This window comes from Corvus moneduloides, chromosome 6 (assembly GCF_009650955.1).
Source record: "Corvus moneduloides isolate bCorMon1 chromosome 6, bCorMon1.pri, whole genome shotgun sequence".
Taxonomy (NCBI): Eukaryota; Metazoa; Chordata; class Aves; order Passeriformes; family Corvidae; genus Corvus; species Corvus moneduloides.
In genome coordinates this window covers 6,572,062-6,596,642 of record NC_045481.1, presented here as the reverse complement: position 1 = coordinate 6,596,642, position 24,581 = coordinate 6,572,062, and the positions used below count along the sequence as shown (strand labels likewise).

The 24,581-nt window shown below is 45.2% G+C and overlaps 2 protein-coding genes across 2 annotated transcripts in view; one reads left to right on the top strand and one right to left on the bottom strand.

Annotated features, from left to right (window-relative positions):
* Positions 1 to 3,701: 3,701 nt before the first annotated feature.
* On the top strand, positions 3,702 to 9,035 carry GPHB5 (glycoprotein hormone subunit beta 5). Its single transcript, XM_032112658.1, has 3 exons — positions 3,702 to 3,791; positions 5,067 to 5,271; positions 7,053 to 9,035. Exons 2-3 carry the CDS (start codon positions 5,068 to 5,070, stop codon positions 7,239 to 7,241), a joined length of 393 nt encoding a protein of 130 aa, XP_031968549.1. The 5' UTR covers positions 3,702 to 3,791; position 5,067; the 3' UTR covers positions 7,242 to 9,035.
* Positions 9,036 to 11,867: 2,832 nt separating this feature from the next.
* Positions 11,868 to 24,581, bottom strand: part of RHOJ (ras homolog family member J) — a 61,142-nt gene continuing 48,428 nt past the window's right edge. Inside the window, exons 3-5 of the mRNA XM_032111632.1 lie at positions 22,627 to 22,791; positions 20,887 to 20,982; positions 11,868 to 19,586 (exon numbers count right to left, since the gene is read on the bottom strand). Coding sequence (XP_031967523.1) covers positions 19,440 to 19,586; positions 20,887 to 20,982; positions 22,627 to 22,791 — 408 coding nt within the window. The 3' untranslated portion in view covers positions 11,868 to 19,439. The remainder of the gene's footprint in view (positions 19,587 to 20,886; positions 20,983 to 22,626; positions 22,792 to 24,581) is intronic.

Sequence of the window (24,581 nt, the reverse complement as noted above, 5' to 3'; positions counted from 1 at the left end):
TGGGCTGGCACTTGGCAGTGCTTCTGTCAGAGCCTTTCGAGGAGCTTTACTTGCTGCCTTTGATTTTCATTTCCAGATCAGCCGTGCCCTCTCAAGGTTAAACCTGCTTTGTCTGTCCCTTTGCAAACCAGCTCTCTGCATTCTTTCGAAATGTAGAAAATGACGGAAAGTCGCTCCAAGACAAACACACAGCAGCCATGGGGATGGATTAAATAATCTCAATGTGCTTGTTTGAAATGCTGTTTTCAGGACATAAAGGTTATCTTTTTTTGCAAAACTACCAGCAAAGAGTAAACCACCTATTGAGGGAAAGTCCAATGTTAACTTGTATAGAGAAAAGTGATTCTGGTGTTATTTTTTTTCCAGTGAGTTCATCCAATTACCTCTAACATTTATAGCCATGTGTCCTGCCTGATAGTTTAATGACTCACTCAGTTCTAAACTGAATCCTAACCTCTCTTGGATGCCACCTCCTGTGAACTTGGCCAGCTATCTCATACCACCTTGATTCCTCATCCATTTCTCCTTTTGTCTTACTTTTGAACTAACACCCACTCTTCCAAACCCCTCTCGCATGCAGTGCATTAAATATCTCCTGTCCAGTCACTCTCTTTGCTTGCCTGAATGGTTACCACATTCTTTTGGCCTGCCACTACCTATGATGCCTTAGGTTTTAACTTTTATATTTTTCAAATCCTGTACTGCCTGGTATGTAACTCTGAAACTTAATATAGCCTGTTAGCTACTGTTCTCTCATGCTGGTTAGACAGAACAAACCCTCTCTGGGCCTGAACTCGAGGACACTTTGTTGTCCCAGGCCCCAAAACATGTAAACTAAAGCAGTAATTACATCAGTACATGAAATTTTAATTGGAGAATTAACTCTAATATGCAAATGGACCAAATTTATAAAACTGTGAAAAACCCGTGACCCAGGATCCATCTTGGTTGGAGCCCCTTGGAGGCGACTGCCCTTTTTGAAGGTCCTTCAAATAAACACATGCCTTTATTCTCTTAATCTTGTCTAGCCTCTGTTTTCAGGTAGCCACTTCAAGGCATCACCTACATGGCTCTCTGCAGTGCTTATTGTGTGCAGCCACTCAGCAATGTTATTTCCTTTGGTCTGTCTCATTAAACAGCACATCTCAGCTCCTTTCTCATGAGCAACCCAATCTGAGATCCTAGTGGTACATTTATCGATTAACTTAAATAAGATAAACTCACAGAACTGTAAGACAACAGAACTCTGCGTGGGAAAAAGCCAGCACTCAGGCCTGTCACAAAAAACAATGCAAATCCCTCAGGAATTGGTGTCTGTCCCACAGACAGGATTTTCTAAAGACACAATAAGTGAGAGTCTGCAATTTCTCTTTTGTTTTACTCTAAGAGGCTGTTCAGTACAAATGGAGATGAGAGAACAGGATCATAGTTAGCTGAAGCCACTGAAACCAAGCTGAATTACAGAAAAACTCCAGCACCTGGTTTTTTAATCCATAGAAGAAGAGGGCTCTGTCAAAGCTGGTTCATCTGCCATCTGGCTTGCATTTCCTGTACCTGCCTCTAATCTTGGGCTGATTTTTGTTGGCACATTTCCAGAATTGAATAAAGGAGACTTAAGATCAGTATTTTCACTTTTTCATGCTTTCCCCGTAAGTTGGGAACTTTTAAACTGTATATTAAAAAAAGAAACTTTAAAAGTTTATTTTCTAGCTTTATTTTTGGTCAGTGAAAATTGCAGAAGAGTAGTTTTAGGGTTATTTTGGTGGAAAGTTGCTGATTGTTTTAGAGCAGTGACAAGACTTTGGCTGATCTGCGATCTCATTTGTCTTTGAATTTCCTGCTTTTCCCTATTGGTTTCAGTGGGGGAAAAAGGTGTCTAGAACAATATCTGGTGATCTGATGGAGACATTTACAACACCTCCATTCAATATTCCTCCTCCAGCATCTCACCTGATCACCCTTCACTTGAATGTGGAGTTCTTTACTGCCAGGGAGACTGGGAATAACAATGAGTGAGAATACTGGGGTAGATTTTAAACACCCCCTCCCTCCTAACTTCAGGACAGTTTTCAAATTTTTATTAAAAAAATCTGTTCCTTTTTTTTTTTTTGGTTACTTTTCTGTTAAGTGAATTAATTATTTGAAGCAGTTGTTTCCCATGTCATGATGGCAATAGGCAACAGCACTAAATGCCTGCTGCTTTGCTGTTTTTCAGACAATCCTTTCTCTCTTTCACTTGTTCCAATCACTATTGCCTAATTTAGATGGAAAAGGTAGACCTTGAGAGTAAATAACCAGCCTTGTGTGGCTGCTGCAAGCTGAATAATGAAACACAGCAAGTGCTCTGGGCTTCCTAGGGGCTTGAGCACAAGTGTGAGCCCTGATGCTGCACCAAATGTGGGCTGCTGACCTTGGCAGTGAAACAAGGACCTCGAGCCATGGGTTACTCACCCTGACAAAGGGAGAGCACCGATGTGATGTGGCTCATTGGGTCCTGAACGGTTCAATGTCACATTTCCTCAGTGGTGATTTGTTGTTTTCTGTAGCTCATACTGCAGCAAGCCTGAATGCAATCCATCAGAAGTATGTATTGGCTATTTGTAAGGTAAATTAACAAGCTGATAGTAATCACTGCTTCATATTTAATAAGATGCATGTTCTGGACATCAACAGATGCTGTTTTACTTGGTTGTTGTTTTTTGGTTCTTTTCCTCTACTCTTTTTTTGCCTTCTACTCGTTTTGTTTTTCACTCTGAAATGCTGTTGCATGCGTTTTATTTGAATCAAGGTTTCCTCTGTGTTTTCTGTTCTCTGGGCTGGGTTGTATTGCTGTGGCTGCCTTTGACAGCATCATCCTGAAGGGTCCATAATCCCTGACACTTGCCCTGCCTTTTCTGGATTTGCCTGGGTACTGGAGCTGGGAAGTCGCTGTCCATCCATGGTGGAAAGGAAGGGAGATGACTTTTCCCAGTCACTGTGTGAGCATATGGCTGCACTTCTCTCTCCCATGCATCTTCTAAGACCTCACTGACCAGCAAGTTCTCTGCAGAACCAAGTTCCTCAGCTGCTCCCTGTCCTGTGAATAGCTGAAAATTTGGTTTGCAGAGTGAAGGCAGAGGACACGATTTCTAAATTTCCTTTCACAGTGGTTTCAGCTGCCTGGCTTGCCAGGAGAACACTTTCTTTCCTTGCAAGCTCACACCTCCTCTCTCCGTCCCTTGCCCTTGCTTGTACAGAGCAATTGAGTAAAAAAAAGATCTTCTGCAGTTGACAAAAATCCAGGCAGCTTTTTTGTAGAAATATCCAAAAAGTGTCCCTTGAGGATGTTTACATAGGGCTTGTTAATTAAAGGGGTAATGATAATTTCAGAGCCAACTTCCAATTCCTTCATAGAGGTGTTGATATTCCATTATGGAAAAGAAGATCCTTTTTGCCCCAGTGCATGCTCATAATTTCACTCACTGAGATACTCCTTTTTTGATCAGGTTATGAAACAATAACCTGCAAAAACAATCATTCCCTTGAAGCTAATCACTGCTGGAAAGGGGAGCCTTGCTTTACAGTCAATGACTTTGGTGCCTTGGGTAGTTCAAGTAAGGATCTGCCTTGATTGACAAGACCCTTTATATAAATTTGAGCAATTAGACATCCCAGTAGCAGCTGCTGGGGAGACCTACTGATCACAAAGCTGACAGAGATTGCAGTGCAGGTCTCCTGCTGCTCCCTCTGACATCCTGAAACACCACCTGCAATTTAAAACTGCAAAAGGAATTCTGACTCCAACGAGTTAGGTGAGTGCATGTCTGTGTTTGCTCCCTGTCATGGCTCTGGCTCATGAATAAGGCAGCAGGATTTGCTAAAGTGGCAAAGGATAAATATTTGATTTGTTCTAAAGTTTGTCTATTTTGCTCTCATACATCTTCTTTTAAAAATAAGGAATTTTAGCTATTTTTTTACCCTGTTGAAGGTTATCTATAAATATATTCTCTTTAATGACGTGTAAGATTCCAGTGTGCACACAGTGACATATGTGATGCAAACATCATGTGCTGATCTAAAGCTCTGATTTAGCAAATTTAAATAATTTTCTTTAACAGGAGCTTACAGACTGAAGCATCATCCAGGCAAAAGGCAGTCCCAGCTCACTTAATTTTGGTCTGTCCAGCTGAGAACAGACCCCAGCACACACCAGTCTGTGCCCTGTGTAGTTGCTGACTTTCTCAAAATTGTGTCAAATCTCGGGTTTCTAAGATGGATGTATTTGAATGCAGTGAGAGTATGTAAATTGTAAAATGGACCTTGTGGCTTAGAACTACTTTCCAGCTCTCACTTTTTTGACAGAGGAGCTGTTCCAGAGATGCTGGTTGCTTTCCTCACCGAGACAGAAGGTCAACAGGTATCAGAGGGTCTTGGTGGATGCTGGGCTGCTCAGGTGTGAGGATGTCAGAGTTCTTCTGGTCACCTTGGCCATGTCCCCCCTTGTCTGACCAGCTCTGACCACTGGCTTGGCAGCCTGGGTTGGGTCTGAGGTGGCTGTAGGGCAGTGTGTGCTGAAGGGACAGCCAGCCCCTCTGGCTGCAGCCCTGGGAGAGGAACAGCACAAGTCCAGTGCACAGGATGTTGGTATTGGCAACTCCAGTAACACTTGGGGGAGATGCTGAGATTACAGCACAGCTTCAGGGATACTTGGCTCCCAGCTCTGCAGCTATTGGCTTTGTGTGAGTGCAGGGCAACCCAAAAGGGGTGCTAGAAAGGCACATGCTGCAAAACAAATCTGCAATATGGAGATTTCAGTGGGGCTGAGGTATAAGCTGGTGACTTTATCTCTTCCAGGCAAACTCCCACTGCTGCATTCTGTGACAGAGCTTTTTACTGAGATTTTCCTCTTCTGGGAGTAGGTGACCACTCATTCCTCCACCTGCCCCCCTTCTCTCAGGCTGAGTGAGGATGTGTTTGAAGGGAGGAAGGGCTATCCCTGCCTCAGCTAAGCCCGTCCGCTTGCACTTCTTGCCTGCTGGGCTGTGCTGGCTCTCCCAACCCTCCCCTCCTCTCCCTTCTGCCTTCAGCATGAAGCTCCACTGCCTGACCCTGGGAGCTCTCCTTGTCCTGCTGCTGTCCGGCTGCGGCGCCGCCACCAAGGCCTCGGCCATCGACCTGCGGACGTTCGTGGGCTGTGCCGTGCGGGAATTCACCTTCCTGGCCAGGAAACCCGGCTGCCGTGGGCTCAGGGTGACCACAGACGCCTGCTGGGGACGCTGCGAGACCTGGGAGGTGAGGCTGTGAGCTGGGGACATCCCTGGCTGGTACTTGCCCCCCAGGAAAAGCCCTCTAAAGACACCTGCCCAGTGTCCTGCTCCATGACCCCCTGGCTACCGCTGCCAGCATTTGCTGTTGGTTGTCCCTCCCTCCTCCCGCTGCCCCAAAGGGGATGGAAGCCATGTGATGATATTAATGAAGCACTTATGTAATGCTCTTACTACGCAATCTGAAAGCCTCTTACAGCTTGAACACTTAAGGAGAGGAGGACTTTATTACTTCGCTTGAAATAAAGAAGTCCTTTGAGATTAAGAAGGAGCTCCCAATTGATGGGTAATATATGTTGTTCCAAAAAGCAAATCCCAAAAGGTAACATCTGTTTCTAATTTGGTCCCGTTTTAAGTCACAGCCCTGTATAAATATGAAGTACTTAAGTTTTAGGGGTGTACAGAGGGAGAAAGAAAGAGTGTAAGTACATCCACACACGTCAGAGAACAAATTTCTGACTGTCTTTGCCTTTCTGCAGCTGGAAGGCTCAAGGGGCCAATCCTAGTTTAATTTATTTGGGAAATCTTGAGTGACTCAGATGAGTTTGTCCACATGAAGACAAGGACTCCACATAAGTGACCAGAGGAGGAGCCAGGGTCTGTGTGCCAGCTCTGACTCCCATTCTTCATGACTTGGTGGGATGAGGGGAAAGGCCACCAGTGGCCAGATTCCACGCTGGGATAAGGTTCCTTGGAGGGATGTCTTGACTCCTGGTTCCCCCTACTCCCAGGCTTCTCCGGCAGCTCAGACCTTGCAGCCTCTCTTGCTGTATTGCAGTACCCCTGGGGTGTAGTTCAGCTGAACCCACCTGGCTGTGGGTTCAACAGCTTCCAGAAGGCACCACGAGGTGTTTGGATGGGGGCTTTGCAAGAGTGAGGGTGTCTGCACATCTTGCTGAAATGTTGCATCTATTCTCTCCCCTGCCATCCTTCTTGGTTCCCAGGGAGGGCTCTTTGCACAGAACAGAGGGAAAGAAAGAAATTAAAATGTCTTCTGGCTGTGTTACCTTAGGCAGTGGGCTCCCATGCCTGTGTGTGCTGCCCATTCCTGGAGTCTTTGGAAAATGGGTGTCCCTGTTGAGGAAAAACTGATTTTTCTGCAAAACCAATGCCCCTGTGATACCACGTGGCAGCGTGGGTTTCAACGCCTTCAGGCTCCCACCATCTCCTGATAGCTGAGGTCTCTGGCCAAGCTGATTTTCTCAGGAGGAACTGCAGACTTCTATGCTGGCTGCTGTGCCGAGAGCTTTCCCCACAGTGTACAGCCTTTGGGATTTGTGGGAAGTGCAACCTGACAGGGAAGACGGGTCTGGCTGAGAAAAAACCCCAGCCTTTGGCACCTGGATGCACCCCTGCTCTTAGGCAGCTTGTGCACATGAAGGGTTTCCAGCAGAATATGTTTAATGGAAAAGCAATGCTTTTGGAAGAAGGCAGCTGCTTTTGGCAGCATTTGGTCGGAACACTCATACTCTGCTGCAAACCAGCTTTTGGGATAATCTTGTCTTCCTTCAAGCAGGTTTTAATTGGAGCTTTATGCTTTAAACAAACTGAAACACATCCATGAGCCCACTCCCCTCCATGGCAGGGCTCCAACAGGCAAGTGTTGAAGGATATAGCCTAAAACTTATTTCCATGGCCCCTTCCACCTGATCCAGTAGCTCTTCTATTTACACTAAATCCCCTTGAGGAAACTGAGGCTCCAGATGTTTGTCTCGCTTCCTGCCTGAGGCCAGCATTTCCCCCCCGCAGAAGCCGATCCTGGAGCCGCCCTACATCGAGTCCCACCACCGGATCTGCACCTACAACGAGACCAGGATGGTGACGGTGAAGCTGCCCAAGTGTGCCCCCGACGTGGACCCCTTCTACACGTACCCGGTGGCCATCCGCTGCGACTGTGACATCTGCTCCACTGCCACCACCGAGTGCGAGACTTACTGATCTCCGGCCCCAGCCCAGCCGAGGAGGGGCCGAGTTCTCCCCCGGCTTCATACCCTCGGTACCTCCAGCGTTCTGGAGGGTGTAAATCAGCCCAGAATTTGACCTCGCCCTGTAATTCTCCTAATCACTGACTTTTCTGGGCAGATGAGGTTTAATCCCCCCTCCTCATGCTGCTCAAAGCATGATTGCTGTAGAAACCCAGCGCACAGCCTCACAATAGCAAACCCCGTGGTAAAAAGAAATGATTTGGTTTCCCTTCCTCCTCATGAGCTTTTCACTCCGTGTGACCTTTTTCCCTGCAGAGAGTGCCCATGGACTGAACAGCCACAAAGGCATTGCCTCCTCCATAACAGCCTGACTCATCTGGGGTTTAGCTTCTTCCCAGTAATGTAAGTGCAGTTACCAACACTTCCACCACCTCCCCCTCTCCCCTCCATCAGTTAATCTTACCCTGCAGTCATTCAGGAATAACAGTTAAAGAAGAAGGTCTCAAGGCCAACGAAATGGAAATAAGTATTCAGATCACTACCTTGAAATTAGGGGGGATGCATACTCAGCCCTGACTCAGCCAAGGACTTAAGCTCCTGATTAAGTGTTTTGCTTAATATCAGTGCACTTTTACAGTTAAGCACGTATTTCAGTGCTTTGCTTAATTGGAGCTATTTTGTTGAAAAAAAAAAATCTTGTCTCACAAGGGACAATTCCTGAAAAAAAAGAATAGGAGAGAAGCACATTAAATGTGCAGAACCATCTGCTTTTGTCCAGGGATTGGAGGGGAAATGGCTTCACGTGGAACCAGTGAGACTCTGCAGAGCCCAAGGCATCTCTCCTGACAATTTCCACTGTCAGAGTGACCAAGCCAAAATGCAACGATCACAGTTTGGTTTCAGCGGGCCCCTGGCTGAGGTGGTGGGAAAGAGGGGGCTTGTAGGGGTGTTCCCTGAGCTGCTAAGCTCCACGGAGACCTGCTGCTCTGAGGGTGCACACAGAGCTGGGGGACAGCCAGATGTGCTTGCAGGAAAGCTGTGGAGCGTCCAGTAGTGGTGGGTGAGACAAGTCCAGCTCAAGAAAGAGAGCAGATATTCCAAAGGACAGTTCACACCTCCTCAGACCTGCTCTTTACAAACCAGGGGGACACCTGGGGGCTGCCACGAGAGCCCCCTGTGACCACAGCCACACAAGTGCCTTCGTTCACTGGTTCCCACCTGCAGGAGGACACATTCACATTCATCCCTCATTTCTCCCCTGAGCAAAATGGGAGGTTAGGTGAAAGCAGGAAGATTTGCCAAGTGGGAGAGGCCCATAGGAGCTCACAAAACAAAGACACCTTCTCAGATAGCCATTAGGAGAGAATTGCTGCTGAGAGTAATACCTGCACCTGTCTTCCCTCACTCAGTGCCTTGTCTCCTGGATGCAGTCACCTTCATTTACAGGCATGCATGCTTGAAACTTCCCCAGGTGTCCTGACCACATTGAGACATTTAGTTTAACCTGTAATTTATTAGTTAATATAATTTTTTTTATCTGTAAAAGCTGCACTGTGACTGAGTAGGAAGAAGGTGATTTTATCACCTGCCTTCTGTAATTCTGAATAGAGACTTCTGTGCCCAACAGCACCAGGAGCAGTTTTTTGCTGATGGAGAGTTTAACTACCCTTTAAAAAGTCCTCATGTTTTGTTAGAAATTGCACCTCACGATCCCTCTGATATTGTCAGCTGGCATTACAGTTATTATGGGGAACCTGCAAATTGTTCTGTGTCCTTAATAAACCTCAAAACTGCAGTATGAAAGCAATTTAAAGCAACGTGTCCCACTTTTTCTGCGTGTAGAGATTTCTCACATAGAATATGTATAAGCTCCCACAAACTCTTTGCCAGAGCTATGAACACCTGCAAAACATCTTCTTGGTGTGAAGTCATTTCCTTCACTGAATTTATCTGATGGAGTCTGGCTGTGCTGCAGTCTCAGGATTAGAGGTAGGGTTAGAAAGTGGCAAACTTCCTTCCTTTGCAGCCAGCAGGAAACCAGGGCTGTACCCAGACATGGTGAGACAGTAGAAACCTCAGCAAGTGATCAGAACAGAACACTGCAGGGTGGGAAAAGGGTTTTGACTGATGCAGCCAGACCAGGGAGCAGAAGGCGGAGGTGGGAAGGATGTACTGACTGAAACCAAGTCAGCAAGAGGCCACTTTGAGATGATCTTTCAAGGAAGAGAGCAAAAGAGATGCTGTGGATTTGCCCTGAGGGACAAAAGTCCAGCCACCACCAGAGCTCACCAACTCATTTGGCAGGGAAGTGGTGGAGTCGCCATCACTGGACGTATTTAAAAGACGTGTAGATGTGGCACTTGGGGACATGGTGGACCTGGCAGCGCTGGGTTAATGGTTGAACTCAATGTTCTTAAAGGTCTTTTCCAACAAAAATGGTTCCAAAGTTCTATGATTTGACTGGTGCACATCTGTCTTTTTCCGGCGTTGCTGGGTTCCCACGAGTAGGCACACAGCACTGACTTAATAACAAGGAACCAATTTCATTTCTGGTGCTGGTAATTGCAAATCTGGAACTTTTCCCCAGAAGTAATTACACTAGTAGGTCTTAATTCTGTCAAATTCCCATCGATTTTCATACTTAAAGTCACAGAACAGTTTGAGTTGTTTCTAGACCAGCCCACCTGCAAGGAGCAGGGGCATCTTCCACTAGACCAGGTTGCTTCGAGCCCTATCCCCCCTCATCCAGAATGTTTCCAGGGATGGGGCATCCACCACATCTCCGGCCAGTGTTCCACCATCCTCACTGTAAAAAACTTCTTGTCTAAATCAACCCTCTTTTAGTTCAAAAATTACTCCTTGTCCTGTCACAACTTGTGAGCAGGTCTTTAGTTTTCACATCCTTTATGCTGTAGCTGGGGGGATGTGTCCTGCTCAGAATTTGCAGGCAGTCAGCACAGCCCACACATTTCAGAGCATGAGGAGCTTCTTCCCAGGCAAACTTCACCTCCTTGGGAGCATTTTAATGCTCTTTAAAGCCACGGATTTAGATGTCATCACTCAACCTGTCCAAAGCAGTTAAACAGCCTGTCTGTCTTTGGTGTGTGTTTGCAAAGAGTGTTTGTCACAAAGGCTGTGACACCTCAGGTATTCTCTCTCCCATGAAAAGCAGTGGATTTCTTTGTGCCTCAGTTTCCCTTTTAGGCACTGGCAATGATGCTACAGATGACTTTTCCTCTCTACAGTGTGTTTTGTAGTGTACAGGCTTTAAGGCCCCTTGTGACCAGTCACATCTGTACCCTGCAGTGCACTCAGTGCCTCAAGGTTATTGTAGCTCATTTAACCAGAACAGCAATTGTCACTGCCATGCAGTGCTTTGATTTGCCAAAATACCCTCCTGTTCTATGACAGCTGCAATAGTCCACTGGCCCTGGAAGCTCAGCTCCCCTGCAGTTGGTGTGCCCAGCCCTGATGACCATGACAGAAGTCAGAGTATTTTACCTCACCTTCAGACCTGAGTTGCCATGAGAAGGAGGGCAGGAGGCCTTCCTGGATGGGTGTTCCCTGCACTGACTGGATTTCTCTTTGGGAGGCAGGACAGGCAGCTCCCTCCTGCTCTCACTGTACTCACATGAAAACACCAGAACTGGTGCCCTGGGTCAGAGCAAAGCCTGTCACTCCCAGCATCCTGCCAGGGAGTGTAGCCAGCCGTGGGTATTGAGGGAAATGTGAAAGCATCAGGGCTGCGTGGAGATATCCTTCCATGGCTATATCCATCCAGCCTTATCCAGCAGCAATTTAGGACGTTTTCTGCTCTGGGGGATGCCTTTGGCACCTTGCTGTTAACTCCAGACGTGTGGGTCCTCTGTGTTACTTCTTCCCAGATAGAGTCATGTCATGGAAAGTCTGGTGAGTAATACCATCTGCCTCTGGGGGAAGGTGAATAAAATATATTCCAGGCTGTATGCTGTGCCCTCCTGGATTGTCCTGGCTCCTCTGAGAACGTATCCATTGATAGCATACAGAGATTTGGGCTGCAGCACCTGTTTATTAGGAATAAACCCTGATATGCTTTGTCTTTGCTCTGCAAGTACTCCAGGCAGGACTGGTTAAACCTGCTGAGGTTCACGAGCTGCAGGAAAATGAAAAGAGCCTTCCTCTGGTGAAACTTTCTTTGGCCCAGTCAATGTGAGGGATGTTGTTCAGGAATGGTGGGGTTTCTAGGCTTAACTTGAAGGCCAGACCAGCTGGTCAATGAGATTGCTTCTGGTCTTGAAACCATTTGTAATAAACAGCTGGGTAAGAAAGGCATTTTGGCACTTTTTAAAAAAATTAATTTTGTTTTTTTTTAAAAACAAGATCCACATCTCTGCACTGAATCCCTGGAAGACTGGAGCCAGTCATATTCTTGTTTCCAGTCCAGCAGGGTTGTCTTTCCTCATGTAACTTCTTCATCACTGTAAGCCTTTCACTGTCCCTCCTGACTCTACCTGCCCTGGCTTCTGGACCACAGGTTGCACAGCTCATCATCTTCCTTGCCAAAATGTTGGTAGGTGTTCTTCCTACCTGAAACATTCTGCAAGATGCATGTGATTAGCAGCTGGGAAAATAAACACAACAGCACATGTCCCCAGATGGATGCTGTCAAAATACTTCGTAATACATTTATTTTGTTAAAATAAACTATGTACAATAAACGATATTAATGTGCATTACAATATACAGTAATTACATGTTTAAAAGATGATAAACTAAAGAGTACAGAATTATGTGCTGTAAATAGGAAATTAATAGTGTTTACATGATTTTTAAACTATGAAGAACGTATTTGCTTGAAAACTGAATTGGCCTTGGTTTGAAATTGTATTGTTTTGAATTCTGAAGATTTTGTTAATCTTGGAAAAAAAGGCATACCACCCAAAAGTCAGACATACTGTTTTAGTGCCCATCTTTTGGTTTCACCAGCCCCACATTCCAGCAATATGCACACAGCAACTTTTAAGAGAGAAAAATTTGGTTGCTCACATCAAGTAAGTGACTCTTTCTCCTAACTGGCTAAGACCTGACTGGTGATGAGTTAGATCCTGATTTGTGCTGAGGCCATTACATTTGCTTCACAAACTCAATCAGAACAGCTTGTTGAACTGTAAGTTTTAAGCATTTCTTAAGAAATAATTGTAAGTAGTACTATTAAGTAAGCACAAGAAGAAAGGAATGAAATGTGCTTGTCCTTGTGTTCTCGGGGGAGCAGAGAATCTCTGTGCAGTGAAATGCTTGTATTTGCCAAGTGCATCAACATCATGACACATTGAACTGGATTCAGTTATCCTGGCACTCCATCTTCCTGCTCCTCTCTGCAGCCTTCTCTGAAGTCCTCCCTGTCTCGAGGTGCTGCTGAGCCCCAGGTAGCCAGGTGTGACTCCACAGAGGCACCTCCCAGCCCATTCACCACCCTCAATCCATGTTTTTTGGGTCAGCAGGGTCACCATGCTGTGCTTTGCTCTGTAGCATTTCCCACCTGGCACCCTGGGCTCACCACCTTGGATCACTTCTGCTCATGAGTGAAGAAGAATTTGCAAGTGTCTTTCCCCTCTCATATAACTTTTTGTTATTGGTTATTAATGAATTAATATCTACAAGCTTGGGGAGAGTTTGGGCTCATTTACACCTTGCTGACAGTGCCTGCTAGGTCTGTGATGCAGTTAGAGCAGCTGCCTGTTCTGGGCATAAGTACTGGGAGAGATGACATGATGGTCACACTCTGGATATGATTTACACCCAAACTACTTTGACAGACATCAGACAAATTTTTCTACATGTTATCAATAAAAACAAATGTTGTGTTGGAAGATCTGGAAACTGTGGACTGGTGACAGCAGTTTACTCTGAATTCCTTAACCTCCAATCAAAGTCAAAATTCACCAGAGTTGGTATCAGTGAGAGCTCAAACTGATCTTCACCAAAACCACATTGAACCTGGTGTCCTGAATGGGACGAGACGTAATTAAGTGACAGCAATGAGTTCAGGGTCTTTAAGCAAAGAAAATCATATGTCTTGAATATTACACTGTTAATGTAACCACTTTCATCTTCAGCCTCAGTAGTGGTTGAACCAAGGCTTTTCAGATCCAGCCTCCAAAGGTGAGATCAGCAAAGTCTTTGGATGCCCTAACTCCTTTCAGGAGTCCTCAACCAGCAGCCAGAAGGTATAAAAGATTCTTAGGCCTGGCTCAGTACATATATATAACAAGCTCAAAGCTTGTTCAGCCAAAATAAAATGTCAGGAAAGGAGGAAATATAAAGACTCTCAAACATTTTCCACATTAGTCATGTGTGGACCCCTGAAATTTTCCATTGCCTTCATGAGAATTTAAATGAAGCCAACATAGATCATCTTTGAAAATCCCACCCTACCATTATAGTTAGAAGCAGCCAAACACTGCATTATGGTCTGTACAATCTGGAAAAGGATGGGGATCCATATTTTCAAAGTTAAAGAGACTTTTCACCACTGACAGCAATTCACATGAGTTTTGCTTGTTGCTCTGGGTTTCTGAACTAATTTTCCTCTTACAATGAGCTTCTCACTCTTTTTGCTGTCCTGGTGCGGTTTCTGGAATGGACCAGGAAAATCGATTCTTGTTACCGTGTTTCTGAAAGCTTTAACTGAAACAAAGTAAAGAGAATTTGAAGATTTTTTTTTTTTTTCGTTCTAGTTATGGGCATCCCCTTAACATCTTAAAATGAAATTTAAGGTTTAGGATCAAACTGACTAATTGTGGCTCTGGGCCCTGATTTTGCAGCTCTCCCCTGAAGCAGAAGTGATTCTGTTGCATTCATGGCTTCTAATAGGTGATTTTGTCCTGACTTTTTGATGCAAAAATATTTCTATTCCTGTTTTGTTTTGATAGGTGAAGACAGCTGAGATCACAAGCCACTACCGAAATCAGTGGGAGGCTTTTTCCTGCTTTCAGATGGTCTTTATTCATGAAGAGGAAAACAAACATTCATAGTGGAAATTTGTCTTCATTTTTGCAAAGAGCTAGAAGTCATCTGACGTAGGTCACTCCATGCTCACCTCCTGTCACAGCAGATGCTCCTCCAGTCCTACAGAGTTGTGAACCAACAAAACGTTCTGTTATTTCCAGATTTTCCTTTTTTAATGTAGGATAAAACACATCACAGATCCTCCTCAGGGAAAAAGAAAATACATGGAGAAAGGCATGTGCAGCCAGATTCCTGCATTCTACCTCTTTGTTTAACAAATGGTCCCTGGGCCAACGTGAGCATATGGATTGCTTTGTTGTAGAAGACAAATGTGCTTTTAGACAATCCTGGCCTGGGACAGACTGATGCCACAGAGAATTATTTTTAATCCAGATGAGGTTTCTGTATGGTGAGTCAAGAGGTATTTGCTGGGCCACCTGGGGAAAAAAGGTACAGGAAAAGGTCACGGGCTCTAAGCAAGGTATGAAAGCAGATGGGCATCTTTCATATATGAATTCAAGGGAGAGATAGGCTGCCCAGGGAAGTGAATGAGTCACCATTCCTGAAGGTATTCAAAAGAACACAGGCCACCAACACTAGAACAGCTGGAAGAGGTTTCCTTGTAATTAAACTACAAGGACAGATTACCAGTGGCCATATTCAGCTTCCCTCACGACCTGAGCGGTGTCAGTGGGATTGAATGAGACATGAGCAAGTTGGAGACAGTTCCTTGTGAAGTGAGATTCTCTTCAGTATGAAGAAGACTGCCAAAATCTGTCCCTTTAATAAAAGTATTTGGAATAACTTTATTTCATATTAAAATGCAGGGCTATATTTAATTCTGTGTCTGTTTTGAATGGATGCAGTGCTTCAAAAGAGAAAAAAGCTGAGAAATAACAATGTCAGCTGCTGAAATGATAGTTTTGATTGTTATACTGGACTTGGGGAGAGTTCTGTAACTACACAGGGCATATATCCAGTTGAACAAATGAGGATGGACCTGAGTGGGTTTAGAGCCTCGTTTCTGCCTTCTCCCCAACTTTTCAGAGCTCTGGGAGGCACAGGACAAACTGTGGGAGTCTTTGTGGGACCTCCTTCAAGTCATGCTGGAAGTGGCTGAACTGTCCTCATTCCACTGTCCTGGTGTTTACACAGGGCTCTGAAGGGCAGAGGCATCTGTAGGTTGTTTTAATGTGATAGCAACTCTCTGATGACTGGAGATCTCTCTCAAATACCTCTAATACCTTCTTGCAGGAGTTCTCATGAAAATACTTTGGGAACTCTGTTTGAAACTGCAGATTCAGGTTAAGAACTCCTGGTAGAACATGAAGGTTTTGGAAGAGGCCAAAGGAGATGGGTTTTTTTGGATCCAACAAGCTTCCTGTAAGTTGTGAGTGCTTTTGAAATGACAGCAGACTATTAGCAAAGGCAGGTCTGTCAGGAAAGACTTTGACATCAGCTGCATTAAGGGGACATTGTCAAATAAGTTCCAGGGATGGTTTCTAACCTTTGTGACTCTTCTTGACAGTTTTCCTTTTAAGGTGAAATTGGGATCTGATTTCTAGCTCCTCTCACAGTGAGTAAACCTATCTCCTTTCACCTGGCAGTCCTTTATTGATTTTCTTTCCTTATTATTAACAGTTCTTGAAAATAACTTGAAGTTTATATCTGTGGCCTTATGCCTGCACTTGCACCATGTCTGGCGTTGTGGTTTTGCTGGAAATAAGCTTTGCTGCCTGTTCACACACCATCTGCTGCTTTTAAAAAAGGCATTAGGTATGACTTGCCAGATAGTCAATGACTCTCCTTGCATCTGCCTACAATCCCTTTCTAGAGCCTGTTGGCCTGTGCTGTCCCTGCCTCCCCAAAATAATAGTGTAACAGGGCAGATCCTTGAGTAAGTGCCACATTTCATGGACAGGTGTATGTACATAACCTAACACAGGAATAATGTTTATGGGACCTGCATTAAACATGGCTTATTAATTTTTTTTTTTTCTGGAAGAAAAATTAAAATAAATGGAGTTGCAGAGGCTATTTCTCAGTGGATTGTGAACAATCTCCCTCTCTTGCAGCTCCCAGAATTCAAATTTTGGTCAAAATCAGTTTAAAAAACTTGAAATTTTACTGCCTCACAAGCTTGATGTGCTCAATTTTGTAAGTGCAAAGAAACCCCTGCTTAGCCTTAGCATTTCTTGTATCTATATCAACACTTTTCTATCTGCTTCATCTATGCAAGGATTTGTTCAGGGTCCTGCAGTTTAACACATTAGGGCAGCAGCATTTTAGCTTCTCCATCACCACTTGCTTTGCAGTTAATTTCCCTCAAACCACCGTAGTTACATTAAGGCTACAACTTCCCACTTGATTTTTGATTTTATTGCCAATCCTATGCTATTCCATTAAGATTAATAACCACCCCTGGTACTCAGTGGCGCACAAAAATGTGATTTGATTATTTGTGGCTTTCCCTGATGCATGCCAGGGTGCTACATCTCACTTTTCCAGTGTGCTCATTATGTTAGGATGAGCTCACCTGTCACTTTTTTTGAAGCTCTAAGAATACCAGGGAACTCCAACCTGAGCATTTGCATTGTGCTTCAGCTAAACCAGACTTCACCTACTTCCACCAGAGAAGTGGTGAAGTCATACATCGCTCTCCAGCAACCTATGTGAGCTAAAACAATCATCCTAATTAATTTCCACTGAAGTAAAAGGCAGCACAGTGCAGATATAATTTTCCCTGAAGTCTGTTAAAGGCTTTTTTTTTTTTGTTTCTGTTTCAGAGGACTTCTAGTCATGTTGTAAGCCTAAATATTATTTAATCCATGCCTAGTTCTCCTCATACTCCTCTAATATCTTTTACATGTTCTAGTTCAGCTGATAGGCAGTGTGCTGGTGAGGTGAACACTCACTGCTCTGCCTGGGGATGGACACAAACTCTGAAGCATGGAATGGACCCCTGCTCCTCAGTCTGAGCTGGGCTTTAGCAGCCAGGCCATCTGAAGTAAATGCCTGGGACATAATAAAATCAAACAGAAAATATGCACAAAAAGTTGCCAGCAGTGAGGAGAACTTTCTTTTGTCTGTCTCAGGTGTGGCACTACTGTGTTTTCATCCATGTAGGTGTGCAGCAAGGAAGGGATGGTGAGTGGAAGCCACAGGATAACAACAGCAAAGCATTTGCTTGGAGTCTGATGGCTGTTGTCAGAGACAACTGTTGATTTCTACCTGGAAATGTTTTGGGGTGTCAGAGCTGGTTTCTGTAGGTGTCCATGCTAAATGGGGGGTTGGAATTAGATGATCTTTGAGGTCCCTTCCAACCGAAACCATTCTACAATTGTATGAAATTGAATTTGTGCTAAAGGAAGAGCTCAGATCCATAAGCCTGGTCCTGATGCAGGACTGGGCACTGCACCAAGCTTGGTCCCTTCCATGTGCCTTGGGTGCCGTTCCCATTGTCCTGCTGCGGTCACTCATTGCTCCAGGCAACACCAGGTCTGGAGTTCCCTGGTTTGTCTGGTGACAGGTGTGTTGTCAGTCAGGACACTGTGCTTCCCAAGAGGAGAGGGCTGCCAGTCTCTTGGAATGGGGTGCAGAGGGGAGCAGGGCCCATGTCCCTGGGCTGGGAGGACACACTGCTGTCACTTGCTCCCTCCTGGCACTTCTGGACACGCTGGCTACAGACACAGCTTCTGCAAGGAGTTACATCTTCAAACCTCTGTGTGCTGGCACTGTGGCTTCCTGCTTGGGGAATGAAATCCATAACAAGACAGTCTCATGGCACTGCCAGGGTACCCAAAGGCAGCTGCAAGTAACAAGATGCCCTTCGAGTTCACCTCTGAGTGTCTGTGTTGCTGCGATGTGCAAAATTGTAGGATCCTGGGAGAGGCTTTAGTGAAAAGGCACAATTTCTCCAGCAGAAAAGGGAGCTCACAGGCAGCTTCCCTTCCCTTAGGGGCTGGAATTCCCATCTCCATGCTGTTGGCTGCCGTCCATCATCTGCCACTTGTGGAAAAGTCCACTCCTGAGGACTGCAGCCACGCTGCAACTCCAACAGCACTCTCGTGAAGATGGAAAAATGGGAGCAGAGAGAGAAGAAATGAATGGGAGGAGGGAGGCTGCAATAAGTCAACAAGTTCACAACTCCACTTTGATGAGGTTTTTTACAGAAATACTTCATAAGAAAAGGATAATTTTAAGGCAATTGGATTACCTCAAAGAACTTAAAGTCAGTATGACCTTTGGTTTTATTATTTTTTTTTTCTATTCTTGGCTGTTGGGTGAGATGTAGAAATCCAGCTGATCTATAAGGTAAATTCTCAGTTGCCATGACAATGTGTCTCATTCTTGTTCTCAGCTGGAAGAGAGATTGTTCTGTGCTGCTATTTCATGTCTAGGGCAATATTCTTTGGTGCCAGAGTTTCTTTGTTTCAGTACATTAATGCTACAACTCTGTACTTCCTTTCCCAGCTTTTGGAAACATGGCTCAGCCTGAACATTCCTCTGTAAAAATACAGTTATTTGCATTTTTTTTGTTGTAAGAACATTCCTTAAGTCTGGAGGTAAATGTTGATCCATAATGATAGCTTGGGTGCAGCAACATCCTGACGCTGTGAAGTTTCACCATTAAGTGAAAACGAACTGGAATCACTTCACCTTTGCTTCCATGTGGTTTGAACAAACTTAAGTATCTCCTGAACTAGCAAGTCTTATAAAAGAAAAGCAATTTAAAAGTACATCCTACCTATAGTGTATATCTTACATATTAGATTTCTACAGATCTCCATGTGCTTTCGGTCAATTCAGATTCAGTTCCTAAGGACTGTGAATTCCTAATTTTGATCAATTTTTACTTAAGGCCACAAATTGAGTTTCTCCTGTGTCTTTGTCCATCTTTAGTTCTTTGTTTTGTCACATGCCAGCTTCACCTTATTCCTAAGGCGGGGAGCCAAGCAGGAGCAGGCCTCCTGGCTTCTGTTGGTGCAGTCTGCAGCAGTGGGAACAGGCTACAAAACAGCTCTGGAGGGTTAGGAAAGCACAGAGACAGGAGTTGGCCAAGGGTGATACAGCTTGGAGGTTTCACAGAACGGAGAGCTCCTATATTTGGGTAAGAAGGACCCTTTTCTCATCATGTTCCCCCTTTCAGTTGCATGTGACCTTCATTGCCTTTCTAACCTGCTTGGTTTCACTGAACTCAGCTCGCTCTGCTTCCCAGGGGATGTCACACAAGGGTGCAGCATCTGTGGCACTTTGCACAGCGCTTCTTCTTCTTCTTGGGGTGGAAAATGGTCATGATTGCCTCATCAAAGACAGTCTTAAGGCCTTTCTGTGTGAGTGCTGAGCACTCCAGATAGCACTGGGCTCCGATCTGAAAGAGAAGAGAGAAAATGTGAGTGAGTATCCACTGATGGGAGAGCCAGAGTGATGCTGTTCCAGCGTCTTTCTACGTTTAGAAGGGAGGTGAGGAGATTACTCTCTTCTGTGTCTGGCTGCCTATGGGATGAAAGGAGCTCAGGTGGTCATCCTGAGAAGGGATCAGGAATCAGCAACAACATAAGTGTCTCACCACATGTGGGTGAACGGGGAGCAGGAATTCCCTGCATGACCCTCCAGAGAGAGGGGGGCTGTACCCACGTTCAAGTGCTGGACCAGGAGCTTGGCCTCCTGCCTGTGCAGCTGGGGAGGCTTTCAAGGAAATGCTGGGTTGTACCTGAACTCCTTCATACACTTGGCTCTTCTCCCCTGAACTGTCTCTCTTGTGTCCTGTCTCCTGCAATGCCAGGGAGCTGCCACCTGGGGAGGGCTTCCGGCTGGTTTCTGGGAATGGGGAAGCACCATTTTGAGATGGGAGTCTGCTGTGTATGCTGACATGACACAGACACAGAGGCCTGGGAAAGCAGCCTCAGCTTATTAAGCAACACCGTGGCTTATATTATCAGCTTGTTCTGCTAATGGATGTTCTTGTTTTGAGGGCCAGGGACAACAGCAGCACCTGCAGCATATAAAGTAGACAAGGCCAGTCCAGAATCCTGCATCCCAGGGCTTGGGAAGTGCTTCTAGCCCCCTACCTTCCCAGGAGAAATGTACAATACCACAGAAACTTTGGGAGCATCTTCTCTGCTGCTTGAAGTGCAATGGATAAGTGAGCATCAAGTTGTCTGTGCTTTTGTAAGGGATAGGGAGGAGTTTGACAGGAGGTGACTGCAGAGATGGGTTTGCCACATGCACCTTGCAGCAGAACCCTGAGCAAGAAACACTTGACTTAGGTGAAATAGGCAGTAAAATCTGTTTTGATACCCATTTTCTACCTGCTGCCCTGGGCTCACGGATGCTTTGCTTAGACCTTGGCCATGGCACCTGCCAGAGATCAAGAAGCATTGGGACAATTCTCTCTGAGGTGTGATTTTTGGGGTTGTCCAATGACCAGGAGTTGGACTCGTTGACCCTTTTGGGTCCCTTCCCACTCAGGATATTCTATGTTTCTGTGATTCAACTGGGAATTGCAGCAGAAGTGCAGGCTCAGGGGTCACAATGTGTGCCCAGACTGTTTGAACAGAGGCTTTAATCTCCGTCTGGGACCAATGGGCCTTGGAGGAGCCTTGAATGAAAGAAACCCAGTGGAAAGCTGTGACCAGTGGGCTTGATGGGACCTCAGAAGAAGCTGTTACCTCCTTTGCCAGCTTGACTCCGTGCTCATAGGTGAGTGGTTTCTCCTTCATGTAAAGCAGCCGCGCCAAAGTCTTGGGATCATCCCGGAGATCAATCTAGTAGAAAGTACACAAACTCTGTAATTCCTGAGGCAGACATTTACCACAGGGGGTCCGATGCTGGTCGGACCAGTGTGCCACGACCTTCCTAGAGAGAGCATCCTGCAAGGAGCAACTCTTCCAGGGGCGGTGGCCGGCCTCCCTGGGCAGCAGGGGATTCCAGCAAGTGTAGCGATTTCTCAGCTACAAGTGATTCCAGCTCTTGTGATTCAGTTTTGTGAAATTACCCAAGGCGAACTCGGGGACAGAGAGACAGGAGCCTCATTTAGCAATTCCACAGAGGTGGCTTTTATTGTCCAGCAGCCCCTGTGAAGGGAGGACCAGGGACAAAATCTCCCTGGTCAGGGGCAGAAACAGGGGCCTTTTATGGGAAAGGCAGGGTGTGGGATAGAAACCAATTAGCCAGCTGGGTACGGGCTACTACCATATAGAAATAAGGCATGCTGGAGGTGGCTCACTTTGCCACCATGACCCTGAGGAAGGTTGCTTGTCTCTGGGGAAAGTCTCTTTGGCCCCAGGCCTGTGTCCTCCAAGGGAGTGCAGAGGGCTCTTGTGCCAAGGGCTCACAGCCCTCCACAGATATTCATGGCTTTACAGACCCACATCAGGGCATCTGTATCACTCCTCAACTCTGGTGATACTTCAGAAACAAATTGCACGTTTACTTACTTTTTCACCTTTTTTCCCCTCAGTTTACCATGAATTATTTCTCCTTTGCAGGTTATTGGGCCACAGTTCAGATGGGTATGGTACAGCAAAGAGCCCCACTGGAAGGGGAGGCTGCTGCAACCCTGCACTGCACCACCCAAATTCCACCCCGACAAGCCAGACACGGCTCAGTCTGTCTAACTTGAAACAAAATCCTTTATTTCCATGGAAAACATCAAAGTGAAGTATTCTGGCACTTCAAACCTGTCCATTTTCAGACTGAATGGTCTAAAGGATAATGCTTTTATTTTTAAATGGGTAGTTTAGATCATTCCGGTGTAGAAAACAAAGCCAGTGTTTGAATGATTTGCCTTTCCTATGGCATGAAGGTTTTGACCAGAATTTGATCTGTTTCTCTAATTTGACTTAGGTTACTGTCCAGTGTTCTGTTTTTTCCGTGTGGTTGTATCACTAACCTCACAGTCTCTATCCACTCTGTGTCTTGGTAGTAAGCCCATGTTTAAGGCATTTTTATTTGATTGACAGATTCATAGATTTGAAGACCAAAATAAAGGGGTTTGATCATTCAGTCTGACAATCACTGTAACACAAGCAGGATGGTGAGTCACCAGTTGTGATGTTGATGTAAAAGCATGAAGGGAGGCTACTTCCTTCCCATGTCATTTGGCTTATTATTCCCATTCTTAAAACTTTGAAGTTTAGCTTCAGCTTCTAGCCACGAACTTTGATATTTTGTTTTTTTTTCTCCTACATTAGAGACCTGTAAGAAAACTTTTCTCCCTATAGGTGTTTATACCTTGTTGTCTCATTAATAAACATTTGAATAAAAAGATGGTATGAGCTTTGCCAGTCTGGACATCTTCACATTGGCTTCCATTCCCATGCCCTGAGTTTTCCTCTAATGGGAAAATCTGGCTGAATTTCCCATGAGTTAAATAGGAAACCTTTCCAGGTGCTCAGGAGAAGCTTTACCTGTGTTCCTATGAGGACATAAGGCACGTTGGGCATGCAGACTTTCAGCTCAGGCACCCACTCCTCCTGCACGTTGTGGTAGGAGGCAGGATTCACCACTGAGAAGCAGATCAGGAACACGTCTGTGTTGGGGTAGGACAAGGGTCTCAGCTGATTGTAGTCCTCCTGCCAGGGGAGAACAGCAAGAGTGTTAAGAAGGGAGGATGATGGTAAGTGGGCGAATCAGGGTGGATTTTGATGAAGTAGTCAACACTGTCCATACTCATTCACACTTCTAAACTCCAGGGGACTGCTGGAGAGGGGGGAAACCACCCCTCACAGGCCAAGGGTGCTGATTTGTCAGCACTTTTATCCAAAAGAGCTAAGATGCCCCATCTCTGGAAGTGTTCAAAGCCATGTTGGATGGAGCTGTGATCAACCAGGTCTAGTGAAAGATGTCACTATATCTGGCAGGGACAGGGTTGGAATTAGATGATTTTGAAGGTCCCTTCCCCCTCAATAATCCTGTGATTGTGTGAACACGTTTTGTTTGTGTGTGTGCTATCTGTGGAGATGGTGCAGAGGGTGATGCTGAGCAGTCCTGCACAGTGCACAGCAGTGTGCCAGTCAGCAGAAGACACTCCTGAAAGCAGAAAGCAGATCAAATCCAGCCTGCAGTGCCTATGTGCATCACTGTGGGTGATTTAGTGTTTCCACAGGCCCTGGACAGCAGAAGGAGAGATGTTTTCTCCATGGGCTAGTGGTGAAGAGGGTGAGTTTTCAAACACTCGAATCACAGCTGTGACATGTCATGAGCTGGCTTTGATAGCTGAGTTTCAAGGAAGAATTTGGGTCTGTTTTCAGGCTTGAGAAGCTGAGAGTGAGCAGAAGTTTTGCAAACCATTTGAAAGGGATAGCCTGGCTCTTTCTGACAGCGAGAGCAATTGTAGCTGTGTCTGAAGGGTACTGTCCAATGAAACCTGTTAGAAAACTTCAGTGCAATGGAACAGATGCTTTTTAGAGGGGATACATCTGTTCCAAAGGCTTTTTTTTTGGGGGTCCAGAATTAAAAAAGGGGAAAGGAACACAAAGCTGGAGTGTGGGAAACAATAGTACATGCTGCAGTCAAGCCTGACTGTGATGTAGATCTGCAGTTTATAGTTTCTGCATTCTGGACAAGTCTCAAATCTCTGCAGTCTGGCCGCTTTTGGTTATAACTGTGTGAAAATTCAACTGGTGTGGATTTGCTTTGCAGATACTGACTGGTTAATAAAAGGAAATAAGGCTAATAAAAGAGGGAAAAAAGGCACCTGGGTGCTGTTTCTCAGACTCGAGAACATTTATTTTAGGCAGGGAAAACCCACATTAGAGGCAGGAGCAATTCAAGCTGCTGCCTGTCCTGCAGGAGAAAGTGATGCAAGACTGTATCACTGTGTGTCAGATTAGATGGTGATTTAGTTCAGCCTTACTTCTGCCTTGCTTTGGTTGGGTCAACAAATGAGAGGGCTTAGTTGTGACTTGAGACTGGTAAATCACCTTTCTGAAGTCTCTTTTTCACTGACTATATCCTAATAAGTTGACACAGACTCCTTCTGAATCAACACTATTTTCCAAAATATACTAATGAATTACTTAAAAACAGTTTGCACCAACTGCTTCTAAAAACAATCCCCAACATTTAAGTTATTTATTCTGAAAGGAAGCACGAGCCCAAATTTAGCTCTGTCTCATGAAAGAGAAGTTTAAAAAAGCATCCTAAAGCACAAACAAAATGGTTTTTTTTTTTTTTGTCTAACTAGATGTTCATTGTCCCAAGTCCACTTTGACAGGAAGAATAAATTCTATTAGTACCTCCAGCCCTCACAGCCACAGTATTTGGGATAAAACCAGAGTATTTTCCAACTGACATAATGATGTCTTTCCAATGGCATAGAAAGTGTGGATCTGAAGAAGGATTTACAAGAGGAGATGTTTGG

What these genes read in the sequence shown, in the direction of transcription:
- GPHB5 (XM_032112658.1), top strand. Translation starts at nt 5,068, where the DNA reads ATGAAGCTCCACTGCCTGACCCTGGGAGCTCTCCTTGTCCTGCTGCTG. An exon ending in GACGCTGCGAGACCTGGGAG is followed by an intron (nt 5,272 to 7,052) that starts GTGAGGCTGTGA and finishes TCCCCCCCGCAG; the next exon opens with AAGCCGATCCTGGAGCCGCC.